Here is a 27539-nt window from a genome sequence, read left to right as displayed (position 1 = left end):
TGATGAGTTTACTTCTTATAAAGATACATGAGCAACTCAAGAGCAAGTCATTTTTGATCAAGTGGCCAAGTGGTACTAACCGTGCTTTTTGGGGTCACTTTAATAAAATTCAATGTTAATTGACAGCTCAGATGTGTATGCCAAGTCGGCACATCAAAGTTATGGCTGCCCTCAGAGTGCCGCATGTAACAGTAAATATTGATCTGAATATTGATGTAAAATCGCCTAACGATCAGGGCTGGTTCTAGGCAGGCATATATAATTGGGCAGTCCAAAATGTGAAGGGGGCATCATGTGTCGACGCTGTTCCATTATGCTCCAGCACTTTTTTCTGTGCTTATACAATAGTAACATCCTTCTTCATAAAATGTGTTTCTTAGCTATGTGACCAAATCCAACTTGGAGAAGTGGATTGCACTCTGTCAGGCCTCTACTTTCCGACTTGTACAACTTGGGTGTCCCACCTGAAGACTAAGAAGCTCCTGCTGGTATCACTCTTAAAGTACCAGTAGAGTGGTAAAACAAGTTCACCTTATATGCTTATTTGTGTTTCATTGTATCCATGAATAATCCATATGCAATTGTATTTACATTCCGCAAAGTGTTTGAAAACACAGTCGAAACATCACAAAATGCCACAAAATTCAGTATATATTCAAAATTCATTTTGAATCTTGCGCTCAGAATATTTCCGTAGATTCTACGTCACTGGTGTAACGCTTCTGCACTATCAGATCAGTCATACTAGAAATATGCAAAAATTGGAAAGACATTCTGTCTATCATTCCCAATCGTTACGTGAGACAAGAACACATATGTTTGACTTTTTTTATGCATTCAAAATAAATACCTAAGAATTGAGTCAACAGATTGAGGGTCCTATTGCGTCTATTTACCCTCTCCAAAAACATCCAGAAACCGCCAAACAAAACTTCATATACATGTCTTGACCTGAAAATTAACCAAATATGAGCAATTTTGTTATTGTAAGCGCCAACGCAGATGGTCTATTTTAGTTGCGCATTGATAGCAGTGTGGCAACAATAGCTTACACTGCTATTGTTGCCACACTAAGCTGGCGTTTGCTCCTGCTAGGTCTCAAACTTGCTAAAAGTTCATTCTAGATTATATTTCATGCATCTCTCACCTGATAATAGACAAATATGGCCATGGACCGAGAGGCTGGTCGACTTTGACATCCCCCGAGATGGCGAAAAAGATACAAAAAGATGCTAGTTGCAGCAACTTTTTGTTAACCCTTCGTAAGGATTGCAATTGAATCTTCATCCAAACAGAATTATGTGAGAATACCATCGGTCGGCATCTCAGCAAGAGTGGAAATATTACAGTAAGTGTTTGTTTTATAATGGTTTATTATGGTTAGTTTAAATGCTTAGCGCCTAACAATGCTGCAAATGCTATATTGTTCCAATAAAGCTGCCTCCATTAAGTACTCGGCTTCTAAAATTCATTGCTCATCCTCTTTGTGTTTGGGCACCAAAATGTAAGGTTCTGGATCACAATTTTTCCCAAAGTAATCATTGTTGACTCTCACAAAGTCTGCTTGATTAGCATTGTTGTTGATGGGGAAGGGATCTGGGGGTCCTGACTCTACGTCAAGAATCACGTGACTGGCATCCTCATTATCTCTCAAAATGGCTCAGGAATCTGTGTGAGATTGATACTACTTTGATTATATCTATTTATTCTCAAACTTTGTAAGTCTTTTGGTGTCATACGTAAATTAGATATAAATGATAATAACTCCAATATGGAGGCAACTTGTTTTTCCACTCTACTGGTCACTGAGGTATGCCATATTATGATCATAATAAGGTGGAAATCCCTCCTGGTTAAATAAAATAAAGTATCCTTCATCTACATTTTATCAACCATCACAACACTGATGGCCTAATTCTTAAATTTAATTTAATCTTGAGTACACACAATAGTCAATATTAAAACATTTACAGTATTGAAAAGTACGGTAGTCTTATGAATAATACACAACATTCTTCTCAGACTAGTTTCTCATTAGGTAAGCTGCATCATGCCGCAAAGTTTCTGTATTCTCCACTTATTTACATGGAGAAACTCAAAAACTGTTTTTTTTATGCTACGCTTCTGGCGAAGCAGGCATGTATGTATTATAAAAAGGAGTTACGATGCATGACCTCATCATAATTTGTTTATGAGTGTGGTAGAAGCAGTAAATACACATTGCTTACTTACAGTTGTATAGATGTCACGATGACTTGCCTGCTGATGGCATCATACAGCATCAAAAACAAAATGTCTGCGCTTCACTTTCTCTCTCTTATTACAATGTGGAACATGTTAAATCTACACATTTTTGTTTTGGCGCCCCCGGTGAGAAATTAAACGTTCTCATCTGACAAGGAAAAACATCTGATTGGCTGTACTTCGTAGCTTACTCCATCCTCTCACATATTCGACTCTAATAAAGAACTGTGATATTCTGAACTTGTCCCACCCATCTATAAGATTAAATTAAATATGATTGTATTTGCTTTCTGTCAATATTTTCGTGTCGTTTTTATTTGTCGACACTGGTTTGCTGAGGGCTGGGGTGAATGGTGTGTTTGTTTGTGTGTGCACAGATTCGTGGAGCCAAGGGACAGAGATGAGGGAAAATGATACGAGTGTATCGTGTCCCTTTTTCAGCGGATTTCTAGGCTACTGGTGATAATTTTGAAAACTGGTAATATATTATTTTTGTGAGTATATTTAAATGTGCTTTTCCAACTTCAAAGGTTTTGATTTGAGGGGGAAATGCATTTATTTGAGGGGGCTCTGCCCCCTCTTGCCCCTACATAAAGCCAGCCTTGCTCATGACGTTTTTACAAAATTGCATATGCGTTTGATTAATAATATTTTTTAACGCACACATGGATAACTTGCTTTGAAATAATACGTGTGGTTGTTAAGCAGGTATTTAAGTATTTGTTATTATTTAAAAAAATATATATATGTTTGCTGCATGAAACGATAATACTAAAGTTAAAATGCAATAGGTTATCAAAACCAACCATGAATTGTTTGCGTCCAGAAACCATAATGGACGCAAATGGTGAATAAAACACCTTCCAAAATAAAGTTTATTTGTTACAGGACTACTGTCCAGGGGAAATGATTCTAATATTATGACTTAACAGCTGCAGCAATATGTTAATTGTTTATACATTGCACTGTGGAGAACTTCACTTCAAACATATGCATGCAACCAACAGTCAAGAAGTAAATACTTCCTCTGTATCCCAAGACAAACAATCTTTCACAAGGCCAGTTCTCTTTAAGTAATAACGGTCGAAACTGTGGAAATGTTGCATTTTCCTCACAATTGTGTGCTGTATAGAGCCAGTTTGGATCACCAGAAAATGTAAGCACCAAATAATTATATATTTTTTTAAAACACATATGCAGTTATGCAATATTTTACTCTACTTAATGTTCCATTCAACTGAATATTTATTCAATTCAGTAATCTGATCAAACATATTTTTGCTTGGTTAAAGAGCAATTATAAATAAATAAATGATAAATGGGTTGTACTTGTATAGCGCTTTTCTACCTTCAAGGTACTCAAAGCGCTTTGACACTACTTCCACATTTACCCATTCACACACACATTCACACACTGATGGAGGGAGCTGCCATGCAAGGCGCTAACCAGCACCCATCAGGAGCAAGGGTGAAGTGTCTTGCTCAGGACACAACGGACATGACGAGGTTGGTACTAGGTGGGGATTGAACCAGGGACCCTCGGGTCGCGCACGGCCATTCTACCACTGCGCCACGCCGTCCCTACACAAAATAAAATAAGACATTTCACTTTACAATGAACTGGTTTAATTTTGAAATAACTAAGACTAAATGACATATTACAGTGTGTTCATGACTTCTCTTTGAGCTGCTATCTTATTGTGGTAGAGGAGTTTGAGTGACCCAATGATCCTAGGAGCTATGTTGTCTGGGGGCTTCTATGTCCCCTGGTAGGGTCTCCAAAGACAAACACGTCCTAGGTGAAGGACCGCACAAAGAGCAGCTCAGAAACCTCGATGAAAAGACACAAACAAGGATTCAGATTTTCCTTACCCGGATGCGGGTCACCGGGACCCCTTCTGGAGCCTGGCCTTGAGATGGGGCTCAATGGCATGCATGCCACAGGCCCAGCCAGGCACAGCCCGAAAAGCCAACGTGGCTTTCTCTCCAATGGGCTCACCAGTCATAGGAGGGGGAAAAGAGGACGGACGGGATGTGATCTGGGCAGCAGCCGAAGGTAGGCCTCTTGGCGGTCCCATCCTTGGCTACAAAAGCTAGCTCTTGGGAATTGGAACGTCACCTAGCCTGAGGGGAAGTAGCCTGAGCTGATGCGCAAGGTGAAGAAGTTACGGCTGGATGTAATCGGACTCACTTCGACGCACAGCAAGGGCTCTGGAACCAGTCCTCTCGAGAGGGGCTGGACTCTCTTCCAATCTGGCGTTGCAAGCAGTCAGAGGCAACGAGCGGGGTTGGCAGTACAGCGGCTCAGAGCCTGCACTTTGGAGTTCAACCCAGTAGACGAGAGGGTAGTTTCCCTCCGCCTTCGGGCGGAAGGACGGGTCCTTATTGTTGTTTGCGCTTACTCAACAAACAGCAGTTCAGAATACCTGCCTTTTGAATTTGCTAGAGGAAGTACTGGACCGTGCTCCCCTAAGTAATTCCCTTGTTCTGCTGGGGGACTTTAAGGCTCACATTGGCAATGACAGTGAAACCTGGAGAGGCCTGATTGGGAGAAACGGCAGCCCAGATCTTAACCTAACCTAACCTAACCTAACCTGATGTTGTGTTTTTGGATTTTTGTGCTAGTCACAGATTATCCATAACGTTCAAACATAATGTCCCTATGTGCACTTGGCACTAGGACAATCTAGGCCGCAGTTCAATGATCGACTTTGTAACAGTGTCTTCAGATTTGCGGTCTTATGTTTTGAAAACTCGGGTGAAGAGAGGGGCGGAGCTTTCTACCAATCACCACCTGGTGGAGAGTTGGCTCCGATGGTGGAGGAGGATGCCGGTCAGACCTGGCAGACACAAACGCATTATGTGGGTCCGCTGGGAGCGTCAAGCAGAGTCTCCCGTCAGAGAGAGTTTCAATTCCCACCTTCGGAAGAACTTTGAACATGTCACGAGAGAGGTGCAGGACATTGAGTCCAGTGGACCATGTTCCGTGCCTCCATTGTTGAGGCAGCCGATTGTAGATGTGGCCGCAAGGTGGTTGGTGCTTGTCGTGGTGGTAATCCCAGAACCCACCGGTGGACACAAGCGGTGATTGATTGATTGATTGAAACTTTTATTAGTAGATTGCACAGTACAGTACATATTCCGTACAATTGACCACTAAATGGTAACACCCGAATAAGTTTTTCAACTTGTTTAAGTCGGAGTCCTATTATGTCCTTTGGCTCATGGGACTCCGTAGGCAGCGGACAGGTACAAACAGGCCAAGCGGTGTGTGGCTTTGGCGGTCGCAAAGGCAAACACTTGGACATGGGAGGAGTTCGGGGAAGCCATTGAAAACGAATTCCAGAAGCAATTCTGGTCCACAATCCCCCGCCCAAGGAAGGGGGAGCAGTGCACTGTCAACAACGTGCATGTTGGGGACGGTATGCTGCTGACTTCGACTAGAGATGTTGTGAATCGGTGGAGAGAAAACTTTGAAGACCTCCTCAATCCCGCCAACATGTCTTCCTATAAGGAAGCAGTGCCTGGGGAATCTGTGGTGGGCTCTCCAATTTCTGGGGCTGAGGTAGTTAAAAATCTCCTTTGGTGGCAGGGCTGATCTGCCCGGAGTTCCGTAAGGCTTTAGATGCCGTGGGGCTGTCTTGGTTGACAAGATTCTGCAGCATTGCGTGTATATCGGGGGCGGTGCCTCTGGATAGGCAGACCCGGGTGGTGGTTCCTCTCTTTAAGATGGGGAACTGAAGGGTGTGCTCCAAACAATTGTGTGATAACACTCCTTAGCCTTTCTGGTAAGGTCTATTCAGGCGTACCAGAGAGGAGGTGATGCCGGATAGTTGAACCACGGATTCTGGAGGAGCAGTGTGGTTTTCGTCTCGGTCGTGGAACTGTGGACCAGCTCTTTACTCTCGACAGGGTTCTTGAGGGTGCATGGGAGTTTGCCCAACCAGTCTACATGTGCTTTGTGGACTTGGAGAAGGCATTTGTCTGTGTCCCTCTGGGGGGGATGTGCTCAGAGAGTAAGAGGGAGGGGATTTTGCCCCAAGTAGAGGAATTCAAGTACCTCAAAGTCTTGTTGACGTGTTGAGAGTGGATTGTGAAATCGACAGGCGGATTGGTGCGCCGTCTGCAGAATGCGGTCACTGTATCGGTCTTTTGTGGTGAAGAATGAGCTAAGCTGGAAGGCAAAGCTCTCAATTTACCGGTCGATATATGTTCCTATCCTCATCTATGGTCATGAGCTTTGGGTTGTGACCAAAATATCAAGATCACGAGTACAAGCGTCGAAAATTTGTTTCGCCAATTGGTTTCTCACCCATCCCTTAGAGATAGGGTGAGAAGCTTGGTCATTTGGGAGGAGCTCAGAGTAAAACAGCTGCTGCTCCACATCGAGAGGAGCCAGATGAGCTGGTTTGGGCATTGGGTCAGGAAGCATCCCAGATGCCTCCCTGGGGAGGTGTCATGGGAACATCCAACCGGTAGGAGGACATAGTGAGGACCCCGGACACATTGGGGGGACGAGATCTCCCAGCTGGCCTGGGATTGCCTCGGGTTCCTCCGGGAAGAGCTGGACAAATTGGCTAGGGAGAGGGAAATCTGGGCTTCTCTGTTTAGGCTGCTGCCCTCGCAACCGGACCTGGGTTAAGCAGGAGAAGAGAGATGGCATGATTATTATTTAGGAATTTGCAGATTTCTTGAAGGAGAAAAAATAACACAATATTTTTTTGTAATCAAATTACTTGCATGACTCGAGGAATTGATTCACAGGATTTTAAAAATTCACAAAGAAAAATGCTGCAAATGCCAAAATCACACAAACACCCAAAACACGAGCAAGGTCACAACATAATGGAAGTCAGCCCAACTACCAGTTAATTAGCCAGGAAGGAAGTAGTCACTGCTCGATTTACAAAGCTGCCCAATCCCTTTGCAACTCACATGCACAGAACTTCTGCAACGCTACTCCAATGTTATGACTTTGAGTCGTAAGAAAATATTATCTTATTAACTATTATATTATCTTAGCATTCAAAGTGAAAGAGAAAATTGTTTTCCAAAAATGGGTCACATCAATTTTTAGCATGGAATGCAAGCGTATTTAGTTATGGCAATGTAACCACAAACATGTCACCTGGTGTAAAAAGCTAAGATGAAAAGGACAGCTTCAAATTTTATTATAAATGACGTGAATGGATATAAGTTATTCTAAATTTTAAAGTGTAGTTGTTTGTTATTTGAGGTTATCGACAGATATTTTTATGAACTGTTGTTTTAAAAAAACATTACAATGCTTATACATTTTTTTTAAACATCAAGCACGAAACAGAATTTGCTGACTTTTGACGCATGCTGAAACCAGAAGCTGCTCATGTGTTTGAAATGGGTTATTTTTGGTTAAGTACTAAACAATGGTACTTAAGAATATAATATCACACGTTTTGAAATTGTTTGCCATTAAAGCAATGTGTAAATGAATAAACAAGGTTATACCTATCTTACCTAAGCCTATTACGTAAGCCTATCGTACCGATTGTATTGTACCATATGTCCCGGCAAGAAATCTGCGTTCAAAGAACTCCGGCTTATTAGTGATTCCCAGAGCCCAAAAAAAGTCTGCGGGCTGTAGAGCGTTTTCTATTCGGGCTCCAGCACTATGGAATGCCCTCCCGGTAACAATTAGAGATGCTACCTCAGTAGAAACATTTAAGTCCCATCTCAAAACTCATTTGTATACTCTAGCCTTTGAATAGCCCCCCTTTTTTTTAGACCAGTTGATCTGCCGTTTCTTTTCTTTTCTCCTCTGCTCCCCCCTATCCCTTGTGGAGGGGAAGACACACAGATCCGGTGGCCATGGATGGGGTGCTGGCTGTCCGGGGTCGGGACCCGGGGTGGACCGCTCGCCTGTATATTGGTTGGGAACATCTCTGCGCTGCTGACCCGTCTCCGCTCGGGATGGTTTCCTGCTGACCCCACTGTGGACTGGACTCTTACTGTTATGCTGGATCCACTATGGACTGGACTCTCACAATATTATGTTAGACCCACTCGACATCCATTGCATTCGGTCTCCCTAGAGGGGGGGGGGGGGTTACCCACATATGCGGTCCTCTCCAAGGTTTCTCATAGTCATTCACATCGACGTCCCACTGGGGTGAGTTTTTCCTTGCCCTTATGTGGGCTATACCGAGGATGTCGTTGTGGCTTGTGCAGCCCTTTGAGACACTTGTGATTTAGGGCTATATAAATAAACATTGATTGATTGATTGATACACTTTGAGTAGAATTGTGCTATAGACGTAAAGCCCATTTACAAACCACAAAAACTTTTTTTTTTTAAATAAATGTTGGAGGTGATTACATTTATTTTAATTACATAATACAACATCTAATTTCAAGACAGCTTAGTCATTTGAAATGAGATGCTATTCAAATGATGGTGGTGCAATTCGAGGAGGATCTTGTGTTCTTCCGCTGCTGTTTTTGCAAGTAACATGCCGTATATGGATAACAACAAGTAGACTTCCCATATAAAAGATGAACTTCTTGTGTGGATATTTTGTTGCCGCATGTCTTAACCAGTCATGATCTTTCAAACTGCAGCGCTCAGCTTCCTCCTCTGCTCTGTCCAGAGTTCCACCATACAGGTAAGCACAGAAACCTTTATGTATATATTTTTGAAAAAAATCTCAATAAATCTTTGAGATCATGAACATAAACCAATCATTTCATATGATTATATTTAAGAACTGTATTGTAAATCATAGTCTTATGCTGATTTAGTACAATCATGTTAATTTTGACTGATTGTTGATAATCAGAAAAAAGAGGGTATGTGAGTTACATAACAAACATTTGATAAGGAGTGTTATATATATATATATATATATATATATATATATATAATATATATATATATATATATATATATATATATATATATATATATATATATATATATATATGTATATATTTATATATGTAACAAACTAACTTCCTAATGTTTTAAGATTGAACCTGCTCCAGATTGAGTATCAAATTAAATAAAAAAAAAACAATTTCTACTGTTTGTCCCACATCTAAACACAGAGACAAAAAAACCCAACATACATATACAAATATCAATGAAAAAAGAATATCACCCCTCCCAAAAAAAAAAAAAAAAAAAAAAATATATATATATATATATATATAACATACATGTGTATATAAGTATACTTTTATTTGTATACAATTGAAGTGACACATTGAATGCCTTCTTTCCATTCTTTATTTCGACAGTGTCCCTTGTCTCTCTACTCAGTGTCAAAAAAGCATATATTATACACACACACATACCGTACTTTATAGAGTTTTGAAACACTACGATATTCGATTTGTTATGAGTTTTGAATCCTGCTGCACATGTAGATATTTCTAATAAACTGTATTTTGCTGATTTGCTGACTCTGTACAATGTTGTTAGTCTCATCTTGAACAGGTTTGTGCTGAAAACAAAATGTTGTTGGACAAGATCATTTCATTCCATTCTATATTAATACAGAATCTGGTTCTGCTGTTGCTTTCTGATTAAAACGTTTTTTCAGTTGACCAAACCTCATTGAAGGATTTCATCAGCTGCTTGTGGAGTGTGGCCAATTATGTCTAGAATGGCGGCAATATGAAAAGCACAAAGTACAACACAAAAGTAGTCATTCTAAAACAACTAATAAAAGGTGACGTAGCATGAAAGCAAATCAAATAGAAAACAGCAAAAAACATAGCAAGTACAAAAAAACGTGTGAGCAAATACTGGAGGCGAAATTGAAAAAGATACAGCTTTCACAATCATTAGAGTCAGTCAAGACTCAAGACGTACAATCCAGTTCTTGCCTCAGCCGCTTTAGCTGCGGGTGAGCACTGTTGCTTCGCCCTGCACTAGCAATAATTGGCATCTGGAGACAGAATGAAAACACAAAAGGTAACAAATGATAAACAAAAGTATTGCTAGTATGGTTGATTGGTTCGCACATGTGTGAAAAATTGCAACCTACACACAGAAGACAACTTAAGAATATCCATGTCATCAAGCCAGTGTTGATCCAATACTGACACTACCTGAGTATAGATACTATCAATGTTTGTACCGATCCAGCCACCCACGTGATTAACTCAAGTTACTCTGAAAATACACGGCGAATAAAGGCAAGTATTTCCTTTTAATTGACCTATTCCTTGTGTTCTATTTCAGGGTTTTTCTGAAAAGATCCAGGGAAACTCAGGTTAAAGTGGTTTCAGCAACATACACATATCTGTCACAATAAATATTGATGAACAATATTGTATGTCTCTTTATCACCCAGACAACACCATTGCAGATGAGGAATTTAGTGTCTCCACATTGCTGGAAAGAGCAAACGTTAATGTTGGTATGTTTCTTTCTCAACAAGTTCCAAGTATGAATCATTTACAATTAACAATATATTGTTTTTACAATAGTATAACTTGTAATATTTTGTCTAATGGGAAGTAGCAGGGGGGACAGTTTGCAGACCAACAGAAGTGACTTACACTTTGTTGATCATTTTCTAGGAAAGAACCCGGATGACCCTCTTGTTATGTTTGGAGACATAGCAGTACCAAGTGGTCTGGAGAATGCTGATCCTTGTACACAACGAGGTTGCCTTTGGCCAAAATCATCTGATGGCAACGTGTATGTGCCGTATCGCATCTCCAACCAGTACTGTAGGTCCAACAATCCTGTGAATATTCTCATTTGTTCTTGTTATCGTATTCTCAGGGTAGTAAATCTATCACACAATCGATGTACTAGAGCTGTCTTGTGAACCATGAAGTCTGCCCAGATAAGATGGTTAAAGAATAGATAAGACAGCTCTAGTAGTGCTTTGTAGCTGGACTGTAGCTCTTGTAGAGCTCTGTAGCTGGAGCATAGCTGTCCTATCTTGAGGCATGAACCGTGAAGCCTACCCGGATGAAAGGCTCTAAGACTAGATAGGAAAGCTCTATCAGAGCTCTCTATTTTGAGTCTTTTAGCCTTAAAATTGCTATGGAAAGCCTGATAGTAAAAAGCAGTAGCAAACATGTCAATCATTTTACATCAATATTTGTTCTTTGTTCACTTCAATGTACATTAGTTTTAGTGTACTATAGGTATTGCACACTAGAATGTGTCAAATAAGGAATTTATTATAAACAATTTAACATAAATGTAACATGACACATCTTTCACATTGCTAATATCTATTTACTGTACTTTAAGCACAAATGTCTCTGGGTTCTTCATTTTTATTCTTGTTTTTGTTATCTTTGATCAAGCATCTGGAGAAAGAGAGACTATCATCCAAGGTCTGCGGTCATTTGCGGCTTCCACTTGTGTTCGATTTACACCCCTGAATGGGCAGAGCGACTTTGTGGACATCCAGTCCCGTTCCGGGTATGGTTAACACCATGCATGCACAAGCCAGTCCTTACAATAACTTTTTGAATGTATTATGTACTGTAGAGCACTATTCAAGCAATATTGGTTAGGGTTAGGGTTAATTAAAATCTTGTTATTGTATTTTTTATTTTATTTTATTACAAGAGTCAAACAAAGAGAGTTATGAAAATGTCAAGAAAAAAATTAAATGTCTAAGCGTAAGGCTAAAAATAAAAAGATTGTGTAAGTTAAAAAAAAAATTGAGGCGTTGAATCACAACTGTCACAACCTTGATACTGATACCAAGTGTGAAACCAAAAGCAACATAACATCTATCTAGTTACACACAGACTTCCTGTTCAGTGCAAAGTAGGTCTGTATGGCAGTATTAATTTGGATTGTTCGCCAGAAGAAAGATTTAAAATCTTTGCCACTTTTGTTGCAACATACAGCCAAATTATCACATCAGCTGTGGATACAAATATAAAATAATACAAAAAAAGAAGACTAGAAATCAAAATATAGAGGAAAACGATTTCAAGAAACAACATTTCTTTATAATCACACATTCTCCGGACAAAGTCATTTGTAAATATGCAAGAAATGCATAGTTTTAGTTATGGTAATGTCACTGGTCACTAGGTAACAGTAATGTTAATGACACCTAGTGACCAGTCAGTATACACTACTACTGTTATATAGTTAATTAATGTCCGGAAGTTAACTAAATATATTTGTAAAATGAATAGTGTTTCATTTAAGTGAACAAACAAAATGCCAATTTCCAACTTTTTCCATCTAAAAAAAAAAAAGGTTAAACCACAGTTTAGTGAGGTTCTCGGCTCCAAAGCAGCAACAATAGGACATCAAATGTGAAAGGAAGTAGACGTCATAACAAATTTTGTGTATATGAACCAGCAAAAGGGTAATTCGTTACCATTGCAAAAAAAGCGCTAAACCTCCGGCCCACGTTTTCAATTTCCAGTGGGTCAACCGCAGGATCCTGCCGGCAAGAGCCGTGCGATCCTCCCAACACTATTAGCAACTTATTATTGTGTGCAGAAAAATATATTTTATAGCGCAAGAGATATGGTACTCCAAAATACAGCCAGTCGTTTAATTTAGACACGTGACATCACACCAGGAAGCAGTGATCGGATGCAGGGACCGGAAGCAGCGATCAATCTCTTGTGACAGCCGAAATTTAAGAATGACCTTTCACTCTCTAAGAACTATTTGTCTGCACGCAAGAGTATTTTACTAATATTTAAAGAAGACATGATGAACACAATTGATTTATCATCTGCTGTAAGCGGGGTCTCAGCAGGTATTAACTCACCTCCCCCCACGGTAGGGACAGGGAATGTTAATATCAGAAGATTCGACTGCAAGGTTGATAGTCGAACCAGACTTCATCGAATCAAATCGTAGAATCTTTGACTATTTGAAGACAGCCCTAAACTGTTAGTATAGCATGTCATTACTCAAATGTGGAGAGTTTTAATAAAAATGGCATTAATAAATGCCACATTCTGTAAAAAGTGTGTTGTAGAGAACGGAAACACAATTTACTCCAAGCATCAAACCTTAACAAATGTATTACTACCAGATGATTTTGTTCTTTTGCAGGTGTTTCTCATTTGTTGGACGTCGTGGTCGCGCTCAAGTGGTGTCTTTGAGTCGCCGGGGTTGTGTTTTCCAACAGGTCATCCAACACGAGCTGCTCCATGCGTTGGGATTTAATCATGAACAGACTCGATCCGACAGGGACCAGCATGTTCGAATACTCCTCCAGAATGTCATTAGTGGTGGGCAATGTCAACAATATATTAATTATTTTCTTTTGCCCAAGCTGAGAGCATTGATTGTTTAGGAATATCTAAACAAAGATTTGACAACATAATTTCTTGCAGGAATGGAAGGCAATTTCCGGAGGATTAATACAAGAAACCTTGGTACTCCCTATGACTACAACTCTGTCATGCACTATGGAAGGTAATTTGCGTCATACATATCTCCCAATAACAATTACATCTCCTATCCATTCATCCGTCCGTCCCTCCACAGATATCAGATGTATATCAGGAAACTAAAGCATTTTGGCCTGTTACACAGGTTTGCCTTCTCCAGGAACAGAAGGCCAACAATTGTTCCTATCCCTGATAATAACGTCAGCATCGGCAGAGCAACCCAAATGAGTCCTGTTGACATCCGTCGTGTGAATATTCTTTACAGTTGCAGTTCATATCTTTTGCCAAAGTCCAGTCGCCTTGCCTGATTTAGTTTTGATTCTTATGTCATTCTTGCAAGTACCCACAGATGGGTCATAAATCACACACAAAAATAAATGAAGATACATTTCAAGCTGGTGTTTACTCTATGTCACCAAATGTTAAGTGATTTCCTCTATCCTATTTCATCATTTTTGCTTGCCCAATTTAAAATCTCTGCATCCAGTGTAGAATTGTCAGTTTTTGCTTACTTTTACTTACACTCATGATAATACTTTATTTCACATTGACTGAGTTTGTTTGCTTGGACTGGTTTCCTTTTTGGCTGCACAGAGGGCCAAACAGACAAGAAATCAGGGTTCAAATCTCTGTGTGTAGTTTGCATGTTCTCCCTGGGCGTGCGTGGGTTTTCTCTGTGTAATCTGGTTTACTCAAACATTGCTAAAACCCGCATAATTGGGTAATTATCCATCGTTGTAAATGTGAGTGTGAATGGTTGTTTTGTCTATATGTGTGACGGTCCACAACTTTATGTGGAAAATTGCAGCTCCACACTGCTATCGCTTCAACATTCACGGACAATCAGGTGGATTATGCTTTTGTTTATTGTAGTTGCCTGTAACACAGTGCAAATTGTGAGATGGCGAATCTTCTTTGGGTCACACGATTTCCCATTAGAAGGCTTATTATTTCTCATATTTATTACACAATAAAACAACTGTTTAATTTTACAAAACAAAAAGTGTTACGTTTGGGTGTGATTGTATAGCGTGCTTTAAAATACAGCTTCACAGTTACTATTTTCATATTCACATGTTGTAGTTGGTCTCACATATGTATTGTCTGCAGTAATCTCTTTTTAAATGCAAAATAAACAGAAAACACAGTCAAAATATTTCTTATGGGATGTCCCTGAAGGCACCTGGCATATCCAATGTGGCTGTTTCCAACCATTTGGTTGATAAACCAAACTGTGGCATCATTGCAACAAGTGAGGACATTTATACTGACCATAAAACAAAATATAGTGTAACAGTGCAAATTGTGAGCGGTTGAGTCCACTTGGATCACGGGATATTCTAAATTACACATCAACAATCACAAGTTAGTTTAACACTAACGTCAGCCAGTACCCACAACTCCATCGGCACACGGCCACCAATAACAACACCCCAACCACTCCAACCCAACACAGCAACGCCAACCGCCGGTAGAACAACAGCAACCACCACCGCCCATCCGCAGTACAAACATCCGCTGCTGCTGAAATCGAAACAAAAGAGCGAGACCGACCCCACAAACTGCAACAACGCACACACCTACCCCAACTCCATCCACAGCCCAGCCTAATCGAGCCATCGGACAACCAAACATCCTAACGCGCCCCTGACCATGCCGAGTGCCACATCCCATAGAGCCGCAGACCGCACCGGAGACCGCCACCGAGAGGCGAACAGCACGCAGCCGCCCCGGCAATGACCTGTAACTCGCCGCGCAGCAGGCACCCATGCCAATTCACCACCAGTCCGACCGCCCCAAGTAGTAGATCCCACCTACATCCACTCCACTAACCCATCTAAAAAAAAAACAAGCCTGGTTGTCACAAGTGCCCAGCACCACCAAACGTCCAGGCCCCCCAGCCCACCACCCACCAGGCATCCCATCCGGTAGAAGGCCATAAGGGTCCAGCCCCACGCCCACAGCCGGCATGCCATAGCACCTCAGCAGACCCGCCACTGCGATCAGCAATGCACACCTGGGGCAGCGACACATACACACAAGAAATAGACAGAGCATGAGAGGAAAAAAATAATAAAATGTAAATTGAAAAAATAATAAATAATACACTTCCAACCTGCTTTTTAAACACCATATAACTATATTCAGCATCTGTGGCCATTTTATCTAACCTGCATCAGGTAAATATACAAACAGGTATCTCTTTCTGCTAATAATTGACATGTTCCACACGCTGTATTTGTATGGATTTGTTAAAGTACCGCATTTTTCGGAGTATAAGTCGCACCTGCCGAAAATGCATAATAAAGAAGGAAAAAAACATATATAAATCGCACTGGAGAAAAAACTATGAAAAAAAACTACGACTTGTAGTCCGAAAAATACGGTACCTGTTTCCAGTTTGCAAGGAATAGTTTCATTTACAGCAGTATGTTAAATGTCCCACACTGATAAGCAGTATGTTAAATGTCCCACACTGATAAAAGCGGTTGTTTTATATGTAACAGATGTTTTCAGCTCAGACTCTGTCAACACTTCAACATGTCACTAAAGTCTCACATTTCAAACCGCTCGTTTGGAGTATGTTTTGAAAAAGGCAAGATTGTTTTGAAAATAATTATGCAATGCATTCATGGTTTGTGTTCCCATTTCTGGGAGTTGTGGGGATCCCACATACACAAAAACCGGTACCAACGGGTAAGAAGAGTTAGTTTCGCATAATAGGACCACTTTAAGGAGCGGCTGCACACGATGCATGGCAGATAATTCCTCCGGTTGGCAGCTGAAGCATCAAAAATATGGTTGATGGTTCAAGTTTATTTTGAACAAGTACACTGTAAAAACTGTTGCCTAGATCTAACTCAATAAAAATAAGGCAACATTTTCCAAGCAATTTTTGTTAGTTTAGTCAACTAATTCGTATTTTGAGTAAGTAGAACTTAATAATATGCATTTCGATTTATGCAAAAAGATTAAGTTGCGTTTACAGAAAAAGCCAAGAAATTGAGTAAAATCAATGTAAAAAAAAACATCAGCATATTAAACACACAAGACTTAATTAAAATAAGTAACATTTAAATGAAAAAATTATTTTTGTACTCAATTTTATTAATTTTGACCAACTTACCCTTTCTTTGTTTTGAAAATGGAAACTGCTTAAAATAATTACTTAGAATAATAATAAAAAAATCAAGACATATCAAATTCCAACCTTTATTAAATCATTACCATATAAAAACAGTGGCAATGAGCTGGACAGTATGAACAGTCAACATCCATATTATACAAGAATGCATGACCTCAACTTTTTAAAGTGCTGTATAGAACACCTTCACAGTAGTTTTCTTTTTTTTAACCGTATACATATTAAAACATTTTCACAAGCCATATCCAAACCTGTCAATAAGCTGGACAGTATTAACAGTCAAGAACATCAGTATTTAGTGCATAAAAGAATGCATGACCTCAGCATCTCAAGTTTTACTTAGAACATTCACAGTACAGTTTCTTGCTAAAACAATTTAACATTAAGATTATCTGTACTTCTGTAACAATTCACAAGCAGAACACCTTCACTGTAGTGTCTTTCAGTGTGTATATTTTGAAACATTTTAACTTAAACAACTCACAGATTCCTCCTTCTGACCAGCTGGAGCTTCACAGTGGGGCAATTTAGTGTGTATAAAACATAAAAAAAACTTAATTTACACACCAGAAACGATGACCTGGAGCTTTGTATAAAACCTGAACAGGACAAACCGTTACAACATTCTGAATAATTCCACTCAATGAACAATGTAAAATGATTTTGAACAGACACAAGAAAATAGCTGTTCAAAAGTGCAAGCTGACAGTCATGGCTCACTGCCTAAGCTAGAAGCTTGTTTTTGAGAGTCATGAATTTGGGGGTTGGTTTTGGGCGCAGTGTGTCAAGTCCCACAAAAAGTCTTTGAAACACCTCAAATGTTTTGGAAAGTTTGGATGGATACTCAAGATTAAGTGCATACGTCAATCCCAGAAGTAGGCAGCATGCTTTGACCAGGTTTCCAAGATGAGGAAGGACTGGTACTCCCTCAATGATGATTCCTACTGCATTTGGGTCATGACAGATGTAGATGCTCATATTCTTCATTTCCAGGTCCTCATGAACAGTGGTCTCTGCAGTTCCCTTTGAGATACAAAAACAGTAATTAAAAAAACAAACATCTAATTTTATATTTACAGTAATATAAGTTGTGTGATTTAATTCAGATAATGATTACTTTTGTGAAGACCATTTTGAAAACTTTTGAATTCTAATTTGAGATCTTGTACATTAAACTTGGTACAATAGATGCATTTCCAGCCACATGTTTTTTATTGACATTTCTAATTTGCATATAAAAAACCTGAATAGAACCACCAGAAATTAAAACAAACAAACAGTAACATGTTATATATATATATATATATATATATATATATATATATATATATATATGTCTTAATAAGGTTATCCAAAAAATAGTGCTCGATACCGTAGTAGAGCGCAATATATGTATGTGTGGGAAAAAAAAAATCACAAGACTATTTCATCTCTACAGGCCTGTTTCATGAGGGGGGGTACCCTCAATCATCAGGAGATTTTAATGGGAGCATTCGCATACCATGGTTTGTATAGGGCACAGATTGGGTGGGTACAGGCTGGCGTAGGGGCGTGGTGATTGGCTCATGTGTTACCTAGGAGGTGTTTCCGTCTATGGCGGCATGCTGTTACAATTTCGCTGCGCTTGTTGAGGGATGACAGGTCTGGACGGTAAATAATAAACAGTTTCTCTTTCAAGCATAGGTTGCATCTTTTATTACCACTATTGTAAGGTGTGCTGGATGCAAGAATTTGCCATGTTATTGAATATTCAACATTATTGTCTTTGAGGTCCCAAATGTGTTTGCTGAGTTCTGTGGTATTTCGCAGGTTTTTGTTCCTGAAAGAAGCCTTGTGATTGTTCCATCTGGTTTTGAATTCTCCCTCGGTTAATCCTACATATGTGTCGGATGTGTTAATGTCCTTGCGTATTACCTTAGATTGGTAGACAACTGATGTTTGTAAGCACCCCCCGTTGAGAGGGCAATCAGGTTTCTTTCGACAGTTACAGCCTTTGTTGGTTTTGGAGTCGCTCTGTCTGGGGGCCGACGGCTCATTTGCAATTGTTTTGTTGTGGTTTGAGATGATTTGTCGTATATTGTTCATGCAGCTGTAGCTCAATTTAATGTTCTTGTTGAATACTTTTCTTAGAGTGTTGTATTTGGGAAAGTGTTTGTCAATCAGATTGAGGAATTTGTGTCCAATGTTAGTTGAGACGTTTTTGCTGTATGGGGGGTTGTACCAGATGATGTCGTTTCGTTTTCTGTTCTTTTTTGGCTGGTTTCCTGGCGTGGGTTCATAGGTGAGGGTGAAATTGTATCCGCTTTCATCAAGGGCTTTTTGGTACGGGGGGGTTGCTTGGTCAAATTCAGCTTTGCTAGATGACAGCATCGATAGCCTTTTATTGATTCCGGTAGGTATTCTTTTCGTGGTGGTGGGTGGGTGGTTGCTGTCATGGTGCACGTATTGGAGTGTTGTGTTGGGTTTCGTGAATGGTTGGTAGCTGTTATTTCTCAGGTTGAAAGTGACGTCAAGGAAGTTGACGGTTTGCTTGTTGGCTTCAATCGTGATCCGTAGGCCGTTCTCTTTGAAAATTTGGCATATGCGCTTCTTGGTATTCTCGCTGCTCCTTGGCGAGGCGCGACACACTGCCAGTCCGTCATCACGGTAAATACCAAGGTTCAGATTGAGGCTAGCGAGCTGGGAGAGGAGGAAACTCCCAACGAGTTCACACGTTTCTGCTCCGTCAAAACTTCCCATAGTGACGTCAAATGTTGCATTGTTCTTTTTTTGCCATGGTGTACTGTTGTGGATGAGAATGGAGTTTTTTGCGTGGATGATGATGTTTCTTTCGTTGCCTGTGATTGAGTCGTAGTCTGAGGCGAAGTCTGCCGATAAAACCACAAACTTCTACAGAATGGACATACCAGAACACCACACCTTACTGGACAGAAGCATCACCAAATCATACAAAAAAGCGCAACCCAACACCTTACAGAACATCCACCTGGAAAATAAAAGGATCGCGGCTGAACTGGACATTGAGGACAGGGTGGACGCCACAGCCAACAAGGAAGCCTTCATCACATTGAAGGACCACAAACCCAACTTCGCAAATAACCCAACATGCCGACTAATAAACCCAACTAAATCTGAAATAGGAAAAATCAGCAAAATAATCCTGGACAGAGTCAACACAAAAATCAAGGACAAAACACCACTCAACCAATGGAGAAATACAGCAGCAGTAATCAAATGGTTCAACAACATCCAAGACAAACAGCACAACTTTATCTCCTTTGATATTGAGGAATTTTACCCTTCCATCACGCAAGACCTACTGACTCAAGCACTAGACTTCGCCTCAGACTACGACTCAATCACAGGCAACGAAAGAAACATCATCATCCACGCAAAAAACTCCATTCTTATCCACAACAGTACACCATGGCAAAAAAAGAACAATGCAACATTTGACGTCACTATGGGAAGTTTTGACGGAGCAGAAACGTGTGAACTCGTTGGGAGTTTCCTCCTCTCCCAGCTCGCTAGCCTCAATCTGAACCTTGGTATTTACCGTGATGACGGACTGGCAGTGTGTCGCGCCTCGCCAAGGAGCAGCGAGAATACCAAGAAGCGCATATGCCAAATTTTCAAAGAGAACGGCCTACGGATCACGATTGAAGCCAACAAGCAAACCGTCAACTTCCTTGACGTCACTTTCAACCTGAGAAATAACAGCTACCAACCATTCACGAAACCCAACACAACACTCCAATACGTGCACCATGACAGCAACCACCCACCCACCACCACGAAAAGAATACCTACCGGAATCAATAAAAGGCTATCGATGCTGTCATCTAGCAAAGCTGAATTTGACCAAGCAACCCCCCCGTACCAAAAAGCCCTTGATGAAAGCGGATACAATTTCACCCTCACCTATGAACCCACGCCAGGAAACCAGCCAAAAAAGAACAGAAAACGAAACGACATCATCTGGTACAACCCCCCATACAGCAAAAACGTCTCAACTAACATTGGACACAAATTCCACAATCTGATTGACAAACACTTTCCCAAAGACAACACCCTGAGAAAAGTATTCAACAAGAACAACATTAAATTGAGCTACAGCTGCATGAACAATATACGACAAATCATCTCAAACCACAACAAAACAATTGCAAATGAGCCGTCGGCCCCCAGACAGAGCGACTCCAAAACCAACAAAGGCTGTAACTGTCGAAAGAAACCTGATTGCCCTCTCAACGGGGGGTGCTTACAAACATCAGTTGTCTACCAATCTAAGGTAATACGCAAGGACATTAACACATCCGACACATATGTAGGATTAACCGAGGAAGAATTCAAAACCAGATGGAACAATCACAGGGCTTCTTTCAGGAACAAAAACCTGCGAAATACCACAGAACTCAGCAAACACATTTGGGACCTCAAAGACAATAATGTTGAATATTCAATAACATGGCAAATTCTTGCATCCAGCACACCTTACAATAGTGGTAATAAAAGATGCAACCTATGCTTGAAAGACAAACTGTTTATTATTTACCGTCCAGACCTGTCATCCCTCAACAAGCGCAGCGAAATTGTAACAGCATGCCGCCATAGACGGAAACACCTCCTAGGTAACACATGAGCCAATCACCACGCCCCTACGCCAGCCTGTACCCACCCACTCTGTGCCCTATATAAACCATGGTATGCGAATGCTCCCATTAAAATCTCCTGATGATTGAGGGTACCCCCCCTCATGAAACAGGCCTGTAGAGATGAAATAGTCTTGTGATTTTTTCCCCCACACACACACATATATATATATATATATATATATATATATATATATATATATATATATATATATATATATATATATATATATATATATATATATATATATATATATATATATATATGAGTAAATGTTTTAATGCTTGTTTAAGGGGAGTATTTTTTGTTTGCATTGTTTTTTTAGGGCAAACAGAAACAAGACAGAAAGGCATCACTCTGTGGTGCTATGCTAATTGGCTATCCTGGGGCTCTTGCCAACTAGCTGCATGCTCGACCTCCACCTGACAACTGCTGGTTCAGTCAGTTCACATAAAAGTAAACCCAATTTAAGCTTGTACATCAGACTGATCCAAACCTGCTTTTAAACAATACTTACAGTAGTCAGAGATTAGCTCCTGTCCACTCTCTCCCATGTACTCTATGAGGCATCTCAGTCACATCTCTCTTCTTCACTGCAGAGGCACTTGGGTCCTAGAGTTAAGAGAATAATAATAAATAAATGAATTGTGTTGGCAATTTTACTCCAAATCTGTGATACCGTTATTAGAGCATGATTACAGATTCAGTTTAAACTTTTAAACCACTTTTAACCCACCTGTATCAGTTCCATCAACAAGTTCTTGATGCGCTGCAGTCACTCCTCCTTTTGCACTGAAGAGCTCCAGGAGCTTTGGAGTGTACCTGTCCAGTTGGGACATAAATGTTGATTCCAGTGGAACAGCAGTGCACCTTCGGAACGCTTCATTAATCTGTAAGACAGCAAATGTTGACCGTTACTGATATTAAGGGTATTAGTATACATTTTCAGGCAAAAAGTGAGTCTAGTATGTCATGTCCAAGTCACAATGGAAACTTGGTCAGGAAAAATAGAATGATAATAGAATAGAATAGAATAGAATAAAAGATATTCTACGAGTCGGTGGTGGCAGGCGCCTTCTTGTACGCCGTGGCCTGCTGGGGCAGCGGGCTGAGAGCGAGGGACGCAAACAGACTGGACAAGTTGATAGAGAAGGCCAGTAACGTGGTGGGAGTGGAGCTAGACTCTCTGGCGGTGGTGTCAGAGAGGAGAAGTCTAGCATCTTGACAGATGAGAGCGAAGGGATGTATAAGAGCATGGGCAACCTACATGAATGCAAGGCAAGGAATGGCTGTGTCCAAAGGTCCCATGTTGCAGTCTGTAATGCTTTAAAATGTCACTCTTGGTTGGTACAACAGTGCTGCACAACTTACAGGGCCACCCCATCTGTCATTGGAGAGAGAGAACAAAAAAGACAAGTTATGGTTCATGTCTAACCTCTTGGATATATAAGCCTGGTGAAAGCCCTTTATAATCGCGTTTTTTTTTACACCCTAATATACTCATTTGCAGTATTTCCTCTAGATTTTTTTGTAGCCACGATGGTCTAAGTTGGTAACCTAGCAACAGTAGGGGGGTCTGGGGGTATGCCCCCACGGAAGAAAAATTTGAAAATTTACCCTTTAAATGGTGACTACTGGTGAGATTTTTTTGGGGGGGGTGTTGAGATTGAGACTTACACAATGAGTGTTATTCTTACAAGAGTAGCGTTTTGCCTAGGAGTGTGCATGGACAGCAGGTCTGAGGGGGCTTCAGATAGCTCTGTCAAGTGTACCTAGCTAGCTGCTAGCAACTATGAATGCAAGCTAGTTAAGCAGCTCTAATGTGGCTGCTTATAAATTGAAGAATAAAATATTAAACTACCACGCAAAGAAAACGCTAATTATAAACTTCACAGCTATAAACAATGTTTGGTTGAAGTTAATGAGCTGTTGGAGGCAAGAGCACATTCGAAATGGTGGTCGGCGGGAAAAGTAGTAAACTAAATATAACATTGAACCATGCTTTTGAAAATGTATACATTTAAATCCTGGCAAATACTGACTTTTAACAATATAAATTGTTACTTACATGAGTTCGGTAAAGTGTTTTCCTTGGGCTCCGTGAAGAAACGTGTCTGGGCTTGTTCTTCCACAGCTGCATGCAGGTGGGCGGGTCCTGACGTTTTAGGTCTGATATAAACCTTTGAACTGAGTTTTGCTAAATCAATTTATGTTGGAAGTCCAATAAAATTAATTTTATCACATAAAAAATTAAGTTACGAAAATATTCACACTTTTTACTTAGAGATAACTCAAAAACTCTAAAAATAAAAATAAATTGATTTATTGGAATAAATATACTTTTAAAAATAAAGCAGAATGGACAATACCACTGAAAGAGTTTTTACAGTGTATACTGTTACAAAATTATACAGTATATATTTCCAGTTTCTCGTAACATGTCCAAAAAGGAGTAAAAAGAAGCAGGGCTTATTTTATTTTACTTCTTTTTAATTTCATAGCAATTCCAACCATATTTTCTCACTTCCTGATCTCAAATTGTACACACTGTTATGTATCAGAGAAGGGAAGGAGGCGACAACCAGGGCAGGACTGTGGTTTACAAGGTTTATTTTAAACCTTTGATGAATACGTGGCGTGTGTATGCTACTCAAAGTGAATGAATGTTGACTATGTGTAATATTAATATGTAAATGTTACCAAGGGTTGTTGTCAGCAAATGTTGGTTGTATCTTTCGTCGTGATCAAAGGTGCAAGGCGAAGAGGCAGGTCGTGGACAGGCAAGAGGTCGTGGGCAAGAGCAGGGCAGCGTGGTCTGGGTCCGAGCAGGGAGGTCGTGGATCGGGGAGAGCAAATCAGGAATCCGGATGGGTGTCGAGTGACAAGGCACGATCACGGAGGACAGGGGAGTCACTGTGGAAAATACAAAAAGTGTATGAACCAGGGGGAAACACGGAGAGAGAGAGAGAGAGAGAGAGAGAGAGAGAGAGAGAGAGAGAGAGAGAGAGAGAGAGAGAGAGAGAGAGAGAGAGAGAGAGAGAGAGAGAGAGAGAGCAAAACAAGGGCGAGGAAATCACTGAGAAAAAGGGATGCCAGACGTGATGCTTACTGGAAGGTTAGCGACGTTCTGGCAAAGGTTCCTCGGGTCCGCTGGTCTTTATGCCGCTCCCCTTCATCAAGTCCAGCTGTGTGTTGATTACTGAATGTCCGCAGGTTTGTTGCTGCAGGGGCGTGTCTGAGCGCGCTGTCAGCGGAGGTGCCGGCAGCTCCAGTTGCCAAGGAGACGCGAGTAGAACTCCGCGTCGTGACACACACAATTTAAATCCATCGATAAAAATGAATAAAGTTCTCAATAAATCGTTAAATGAGTTTTAATTCACATAAGGAGATGTTTAGGATTATAATGGTTGGTGGTTTTGCGAGTAATATATGGAGTTGGCAAACTATTGTGTTTATGTGTTGTTTATTGTCAGGGACGTGCACATGATTATAGAGGGGCAGGGGCTCAAAGTCAGAAAAGGGCAGGAAATTTTTTTGGTCCTTTACACAATATGGAAATTAATGTAAAATTACATTTGCTAATAGGAAGCTAACTCTAATTAGCTGTGTGTCCTTTGTAGGTAAAAGTGATTGCCATTTCTTTTGTGTCAACAAATTATTGTCATAATGAGTTAATTTACATTATCATAGGATTGGAAGACATGAAAAGCAACAAAACACTGGTTTATTATTAGGCTATTTATTGTTAAAGATAAGCACTTTAATATTGAACATTGAACAGTGCAACATGAACTTTGAAAAAAAAATACAAAAATAAATACTCAAATGGAAAAAAACTTCAATGAGAAAATCTGTCCTTCTTCCCTTAACTTGATGAAAACACCATCAAGTTGTAACTTATGGTCTTTCTCACTTAATGCTCAGACTAAACAACTGAAACGCAATACAGGGCCAAAAATATGGACCAGGGGCCAGTAGAGGGCTGTAGGATGGAGGCCACACATACCCAAATATGCTCCTCAATGTAAATTCAGGGCTTCCATGATGCTAGTACTTGGTTTTAGCCATGCATTAAGAGGTCTGCTACCCTTAGCTGCTTCCTGGCGCTCCTTCTCCTTCCTTTTCTGTATCCTTTCTTTTTTTGGCATTGTGCTGCAGGCATAATCAACATGAATCAAGTTTAAATACAGATGGTAATATTCCTAACAGATAACCTACATCTTATATCCCTAGAATGCTGAAATTATAATTATTATTAATAATAATAATACTACCTATTATTATTATTATAATCATTATCATTATTCTTCTTCTTATTATTATTATTATCATTATTATTATTATTTTGTTAACCCACACAGTAATAGCAAAGTCACAATAAACTTTATATCTAAACCTCTACTGTGAGAGAAATGTGATCCGCCGTAAACACAGTGCATTTTATTTTGAAAATGAACCTGGTATTTTATTTTGTATTTTGTACACAACTTCCTGTCCTGCACGATCTGCTCTGCTCTGTGCGGACTTGATGTGCCGTGCTCAATTGATGCGCCGTGCTCCGACGTACGGCAAAAACAGAAGCTGACACATTGAATAATAGAATAATACAGCGTTTTTCTGAAATATTACCCATATTAGATGCTGAATAAGTGGACGGCGACTAGACCATAACTCACAGGTTCAAGTTGCTCCACTGTCACGTGACGTCTCCTCAGGGGCGCAGTTGGCTCTCTCTCTTCTCACTTACTCACTCACTCGCCCTCTCTCTCCCTCTCTGGCGGAAGCGGCAGGCTCAAACAACCCGGTATTACAAGAAAACGTGGAGTTTTTGTACCGCTGTTCTTTTACATCCCTGACAGGAATTTATTAATGTTATTTAAAGAAAAAAAAAGAAAAAAAAACACACACACAGGCAGAGGGCACTTTTTAAGACGAGGCAAAAAAGGGCAGGGGCTCAAGCACCCATAGGGCCCTATGTGTGCACGTGCCTGATTGGCAACATCACAAGTTAAAATGCTCATGTCATGTGATGTACACCACATACGTAGTGCGAATGAATAGTTTTAATGCAATTATTACTATACTGTATGGAAATTGGACAACAGTTACATTTGTTTACTAACAAATGTAGTTATATTTTATAAGAAATAATTGGTCAACTAAACCTGAAGCAATCCCATTAACTTCCAAATCTCATACAAGGGTATCCTAGTTTAATATTTGATATAGTTTTGCCAACAGCCACCCGGACCACTGAGAGGCTTACCACAGTGGTGTGTCTTCCAGAACTGTAGAGAAATGCCAACAGACATAGTTGCCACAAGCATACATATCTCACTCACGCTACAGTACACACACCAATAGGGACTGGAGGTCGGCTGTAATGGCTGACCTCCTAATTTTAACTACACAGTAGACACTCTGGGGACCTTGTACACATGCATGGAGGGGTTGGAGTTCGGGAGTACGGCGCACCCCTCATTGCCTCCTCGGTCGGCGCGGGTTGCGGGGACTGCGGTCTGGTGGCCTGCCACTCCCGGGCAGAGACCTCGCTGAGGGTGTCAGGCTTTTATTCATTTATTGTTATTATTTTTAATTTTAATTTTTATTATTATTATTACTATTATTATTATTATATATATATATACAGGTAAAAGCCAGTAAATTAGAATATTTTGAAAAACTTGATTTATTTCAGTAATTGCATTCAAAAGGTGTAACTTGTACATTATATTTATTCATTGCACACAGACTGATGCATTCAAATGTTTATTTCATTTAATTTTGATGATTTGAAGTGGCAACAAATGAAAATCCAAAATTCCGTGTGTCACAAAATTAGAATATTACTTAAGGCTAATACAAAAAAGGGATTTTTAGAAATGTTGGCCAACTGAAAAGTATGAAAATGAAAAATATGAGCATGTACAATACTCAATACTTGGTTGGAGCTCCTTTTGCCTCAATTACTGCGTTAATGCGGCGTGGCATGGCGTCGATGAGTTTCTGGCACTGCTCAGGTGTTATGAGAGCCAGGTTGCTCTGATAGTGGCCTTCAACTCTTCTGCGTTTTTGGGTCTGGCATTCTGCATCTTCCTTTTCACAATACCCCATG

The 27539-nt window shown here is 40.2% G+C and overlaps 1 protein-coding gene and 1 long non-coding RNA gene across 2 annotated transcripts; one reads left to right on the top strand and one right to left on the bottom strand.

The window, feature by feature from the left end:
• The first annotated feature begins 8761 nt into the window (after positions 1-8761).
• Positions 8762-14020, top strand: LOC133608532 (low choriolytic enzyme-like). The gene is made up of 8 exons (XM_061963825.2): positions 8762-8885; positions 10469-10499; positions 10581-10646; positions 10810-10962; positions 11554-11671; positions 13286-13464; positions 13570-13651; positions 13772-14020. The coding sequence occupies exons 1-8, from the start codon at positions 8823-8825 to the stop codon at positions 13932-13934; spliced, it is 855 nt and encodes a 284-aa protein (XP_061819809.1). The 5' UTR covers positions 8762-8822; the 3' UTR covers positions 13935-14020.
• A 2805-nt stretch (positions 14021-16825) lies between these two features.
• On the bottom strand, positions 16826-23704 carry LOC140678844 (uncharacterized). Its single transcript, XR_012050489.1, has 5 exons — positions 23493-23704; positions 22692-22808; positions 22161-22314; positions 21942-22036; positions 16826-17794 (listed from the first exon to the last, which is right to left on the bottom strand). It is a non-coding gene; the product is annotated as an uncharacterized lncRNA (long non-coding RNA).
• Positions 23705-27539: the final 3835 nt, after the last annotated feature.

This window comes from Nerophis lumbriciformis, linkage group LG06 (genome assembly GCF_033978685.3).
Source record: "Nerophis lumbriciformis linkage group LG06, RoL_Nlum_v2.1, whole genome shotgun sequence".
NCBI classification, from domain to species: domain Eukaryota; kingdom Metazoa; phylum Chordata; class Actinopteri; order Syngnathiformes; family Syngnathidae; genus Nerophis; species Nerophis lumbriciformis.
Note: the sequence above shows the minus strand (reverse complement) of the source record. Positions and strands in the feature narration are given on the sequence as shown.

Excerpts from the sequence above, each read along its gene's own strand:
- LOC133608532 (XM_061963825.2), top strand. The coding sequence starts at position 8,823 with ATGATCTTTCAAACTGCAGCGCTCAGCTTCCTCCTCTGCTCTGTCCAG. Across the intron at positions 13,465-13,569 it reads CCTCCAGAATGTCATTAGTG|GAATGGAAGGCAATTTCCGG; the intron begins GTGGGCAATGTC and ends AATTTCTTGCAG. Across the intron at positions 13,652-13,771 it reads TCTGTCATGCACTATGGAAG|GTTTGCCTTCTCCAGGAACA; the intron begins GTAATTTGCGTC and ends CCTGTTACACAG.